Source organism: Bactrocera latifrons, unplaced genomic scaffold, assembly GCF_001853355.1.
Source record: "Bactrocera latifrons isolate USDA-ARS-PBARC rearing strain unplaced genomic scaffold, ASM185335v1 scaffold_205, whole genome shotgun sequence".
In the NCBI taxonomy this organism is placed as follows: Eukaryota; Metazoa; Arthropoda; class Insecta; order Diptera; family Tephritidae; genus Bactrocera; species Bactrocera latifrons.
The window spans coordinates 539618-545243 of NW_017535575.1; the positions used below are offsets into that span (position 1 = coordinate 539618).

Below are 5626 nucleotides of genomic sequence, written 5' to 3' on the forward strand. Positions count from 1 at the left end.
AAACGACACTCTTTCAGAACTACTCCAATTCGTTAATTTTTAATATTTTTCAAATATCGTAGGTTATTGTATAGGAAATACATTCAACATTAATAACCTCTTTGATTTTTTTGTTTCAGCTACTCATTCGGCCGGAATCATGTCAGCAGTTGGGGAACTTTTTTTTTGGCAAGATAGCACATCCGTTATTTTTCAATATTTTTGAAAAAAAAAAATCTTAAAATATAGCTGAAAAAATATACCTTTTTAAGTCCAAAGAGCTTCGGAATATTCGATCAAGTACTTTTTTTAAATTCTCGAAAATCGCCTAATTTTTCATGGGTCCTTAAGTTTCACTGTTGCAATGTTTTGTAATAGTGTAATATTTCATTAAAGTTGAAGAAAACCATAGTAATTTAAGACATATAAGGGATTTGTATTCCCGGATCATTGAGGACTTTCAAGTTGTTGACGAAGGTTTGGAGTATCCAAAACGTACTGATCTTGAAACCGTAATAGAATATGGCGCTCCGAAACTGAAAGCGGAAAAGCATTATCAGTCTATGACATGGTACTTACCTTTGAGTGTACATTACGTGATTTCTGAAGTTTTTAATTTTCTGGACGTCCAATGTTGCAGATATGTATGTACATATGAACATATATGTACATCCTAGCGTCGAACGTCAGTGTTTGAATACATTTTTAACTAAAGTTCTTTTTACCTAGTATGGGTCACTCTTATATAAAAATTTCCCCCTCTGCTATAATCGCATTACCGGATTGACTTTATAATGCACGATTAATTAAAAATGTTCCAACTCATTTAATATAATAGTGATATAATTTAACATAAAAATACTTAGATACGATCCATAAGTAAAAATCGAAACTTCCCATTGGAGCTACGTTAGTACAGCAGTATATGTACATATATCGACTTGCAATAATATAATATTGGCCCAGTAAAAGGTACATTTCATTGACAGCCGGATTAAAATGATAGACAACTTTTTTCTATTTGTATAAAATAATTGAAACTTCATAACATAAATGGATGCTTGAATTTTAATTGACAATAAGTGTAAAATGAAATACTGTAAGAACAAAATAGTAATAGATTTATTAAAATTATTAAAAAATATATGTTTATTAAAAATTATTAAAATGAAGTGAAAACAATAAAGTGTCTTTACCGTGTAAATCCATTAAATTTTTATAGAATGAAAACATAATAAGATATACATATGTATATGTATATCAGCGGTATTTATAGTTTAACAATTATTTTTAAATAGCGTTGGCTTCTAAGTTATAGACACTAAAATATACATACATGCCTATTTATCTACTTATTTTATTTGAAACAATTCTTTTTCAATAAAGTGTACACAATTTATTATAAAATTTTACTTATCGTTCGAACATTTTACTCACCTTTATTCTTCCTCCTTTTTTACATATGAACAAATTATAGCGAAGCAGCAGTATCCAGTTTTCCTTATTGCACAGAATCTAGCTTAAATTTTTCCACATCAGCTACAGCATACAGCGAGGATGATGCAGAATATGCCACCGGAAGACGTAATAAAACTTCGAGGGTAAATATTTTCCTTACCTTTCTTTTGTAAAAAATTTAGCATTCAACYCAAGTGAAGAGCGCAAATGAAATACTTGTACTATTCAAAATAAATTCGAATTAACCCAATCCGGGAAGATGAAGTTAATATACTTATATTCGTACCTATACTGCTCACGTGTTATGTAACGTTAGGCTCATTGCTCGTATGGTTATTCTAAAATATAATATGTGGTGAGGGAGCATAGAGCTATTCGCTACAGGGCATGGTCCAATAAAAAGACAGGAAGTAATGAAGACGGTGAATGTTAAARGGAAATGGTCTTTACTGTGAAACCTCTTCACTCAGTAGTTCAGCAGCGGCCGCGCACATGCTCGTACAAGTGTTCTGCATCATCGCACAGAATCATAAAAAACAGAAAGCAAATGTACATTACACATTATCGAATGTTTATAAGAAAACGAACTGTGGACACGACCGCTTTTGACTCCAATGCTCTTCATGCTCAACATATATGCACTGACTTGCTTACCAAAATAATTTATTTTAAGTTTTAAATATGCATTTGTATGTATCGATTTCATGTCATAATTCACTATTGGTTTAAATAAAATTATACATACATAAACCAAGGAGTAATGCACACCAAGTGCTGTCATTTGTTCACGCACACATCAAAACACAGAACACGTAAAACACACACATACATATATATTGAGGAATAAATACTTACATATGTTAGAGGATTAATTAAATTGGTAGCTTAAGAAAATTTTGGAATTTTTGAAATAAAGTTACATCCTATTTTACCATGGCATTCATGGTAAAATAACAATAAAATAAAGCTAACATACTTCTTTTCTTTTTCAATAGTTGTTGTTTTACTTATTCGAATATTCTATTTAATTTAAATTTATATCGCAAATCTAATAACAAATTTTTGTTTTATTTTCTCTCAATTTCAAATTATATTAATATGCGCTTGCTCATTAACAGCAAGATCCCTTATCTCATCGCATCATTGAGAAACGAAGACGCGATCGCATGAATTCCTGCTTGGCAGACCTTTCACGACTCATTCCACCTCAGTATCAACGCAAGGGTCGTGGTCGCATTGAGAAAACAGAGATCATCGAAATGGCCATTAGACATTTAAAACATTTACAAAGCGAATGCATCCAGAAGGACAACGAGTACCGAATGGGTTATACGGACTGTATGAAAGAGGCCGCCAAGTTCCTCTACGAGAGTCACATGGAGGAGTTTTGTTACCGTTTGGTGGCACGTCTGCAGGAGCACTGCGTGGAGTTGATGAAAAGTATGTGTAACGATTTATTATTTCTCTATTTCATATATTAACAGTCTGATATCTATTAATTTCTTTAGATGACTGCTATAAATCACGTAGCTGTCATATACCAGATAATGTGAGTGCATCGAGCGGCAGTCCGCATCAGGCATATCACACGGCTGCGCCACTTTGCCAATTGCGTGACATGCTAGGCAATTCGGATATTGAGCAGAGCAATGATCATAATGATGTTAAAGATTTGAGTTTCCGCAATCATTTAAATCAAATGCAACGCAATGTTGCTGCCGCAGCTGCTGCTGTTTCGGTTAACAATAACACTAATAGTAGTATCGTACATGAGCATAATAGTAGCGGCAGCCAGACCAATGCAGCTAGCAACTCAACCACTTCATCGACGACAACGTCTTTGAATAACACTATTAGCACGACGACGGCAGTGCCTAACAACGGTGTGTTGGTAGTAGGCGGAGGTTCAACGAACAGTTCGCAACTACGTCCACATCAGGCTCCCGTAATAACTTCTACGGGGCCGGCGATATTGAATCACCATAACGAAACCAGTAATCACGACTTTGAATCATCGCGAGAACCGCTCTTACATACTGATACGTCCAATATGCATTCACCTCCACCACGCGATTCGTTGCTGCATCATCACGCTCACCTGAATCATCATCAACATAATTCGGATAGTTTGTTGTCAGCGCGTATGCGGAATTTTTCTGAATCATCCCACGATATTGAGCACAACAATAACTATAAGTACAAAAATCATATAAAAGAGCGTTTTAATCACGAGCTGCATGACGAAGAGACATCTAGCGAACATTGTCCGGCACCGCCACTTCTACAAAGCGAACATTCGCACACTCACTCCTTGTCTGAACATTCGAAGGATGGCACCGAGCCCGAAATTGCACCAATTATAGCAAAGAAACGTAAAATGGCAGAGGCTGCAGCTGCAGTATTGGCAGCGGGCACAAGCGCCAATAGCAATATCGCTTTGGACGACTGTGACACCCGTCCCCCCGCCACCACTAATAGCATGCTGAGCACGCGCGATGAAAAACCCTTTAGTTTCGCCGACATCAAAACTGAATTAAGTGCACAACCCTTTGGAGGTGCGAAGTCGCATTTTAGTACCCCCAGCAGCACCACCCACGTATCACCGAATTTACAATCGTCGCGTTCTTTCGCTGTACCTATCTTTGCTTTACACGGTCAAGGTACTTACTACATACCACTAAATATTGATTATAACGTGTTAGTTCCATTTCTTAATGGCGCCGATTTACTGGAAAAGAACTATGCGTCGATGCCGGTAGTGCATCCAATAAATATTAATGTAAATTTTATGCCCACCTCATCATCAACATCCATACTTGCTGCCGCTGCTGCAGCGGCCGCTGTAGTGGTGGGCAAACAGCAATTGCCTCCTGTTAACGGCACAGTATCCTCGACTGCGGCGGCTGCGGCTGGCAATGTGGCCGCTGTGGCCAAAGCTAAATTAGAGAGCATCAGTAACGGTTGGTAATCACGAGAATATATTTCAATATCAGTTAAAAATATATTACAATAACTGCAACAACTGTGCGCAGGCGCACGAAAGTATATGGTGCACAGCGTTTCACGCACTGGTCGTTTGTCTTCAAGACAAGGCCAAATCCTCAATTACTACTACAAGGAACAGCACTACCTCAGATAACTGTGAAATAGCATGAAACAGTGCAGGTACTTTGAACACAGCGTCAGTCTGCAACAAGTAGCTAGTTATCGTCCACACACTAAGCTGCTAAGCTGCACGTAGTCCACTATTACAGCACAGACATTTCGAATTGGATAGGGTACGGCTACCTGACTGACAGCTATAATGTTTACAGTTATTTCAAAATGATATTGATTATGCGAGCGAAAATAAATATGGAAAAAATAAGCAAACAAACGAGGAAAACTTTAATTAATAATTAAAAATACTACTGACTCTGAAATTGAAGCAACTGCGAAAGTCTATTCTAAAGGACATAACAGCAACTTTTACAAAACCTATAAAAGTGGCAAACAATAAATTATTTACAAACTTTTAGATACTGAATTTTTCTGTTCACGGACTGGGATAGCTGCAGAGCAATGAGTGTGCAATTGAAAGATAATTTTTTTAAGTTATTTAGTATAAATGTATGTAAGTTTTTACTTGTATATGAGTAGGGCAGCCAAGGTTTTTAAAATGTAGGACTAAACACAAGTTACATTTGCTGTGTATTAAATAAAAAACAAATGCTACTAGTCAAAAGCTACAATGAGAAAGAAAAATAATAATAAATGATGTGACTTTGTTAGAGAAATAGGTTTACAGTTACTCATACAAAATAATAAGTTAATGATACTTCTTGGAGTAATATTTTTAGGATATTTTGTGTAACATATTTCTTATCAAAGTAAGTAAAATTGTAAAATGTTTTCTTTTCACGAAGGAAATTAAGTTATGGAATATTTGTTTTTATTTGCTAAGGAAAATAATATATGATAAAATGGAATATTTTTAGAGAATCTGCTTGTTATAAGAAATTGTATACATGAAATAATTATGGATACCAGCTATTTTAAATGTTAACGAATATGAATATTTTGTATTGAAATGTAGCATTAGCAATATTATTCAACAAATAGTTATTAGAGCAGGTTAATTTTAACATAAATACCATTTTCTTAACTTTTTTACATACCTCAAAATAAAAAACTTTGCCTCTTTTCATAT

At 35.2% G+C, this 5626-nt stretch overlaps 1 protein-coding gene across 2 annotated transcripts in view; it reads left to right on the forward strand.

Moving 5' to 3' along the window:
- The window catches only part of LOC108968149, a 29120-nt gene extending 23766 nt beyond the window's left edge, over positions 1–5354 (forward strand). For both annotated transcript variants that reach the window (XM_018931940.1, XM_018931941.1), the window contains 3 exons: positions 1457–1580; positions 2556–2877; positions 2946–5354. In XM_018931940.1, the coding sequence (XP_018787485.1) occupies positions 1457–1580; positions 2556–2877; positions 2946–4405 (1906 nt within the window). In that variant the 3' untranslated portion in view covers positions 4406–5354. The remainder of the gene's footprint in view (positions 1–1456; positions 1581–2555; positions 2878–2945) is intronic.
- The last annotated feature ends 272 nt before the right edge of the window (positions 5355–5626 follow it).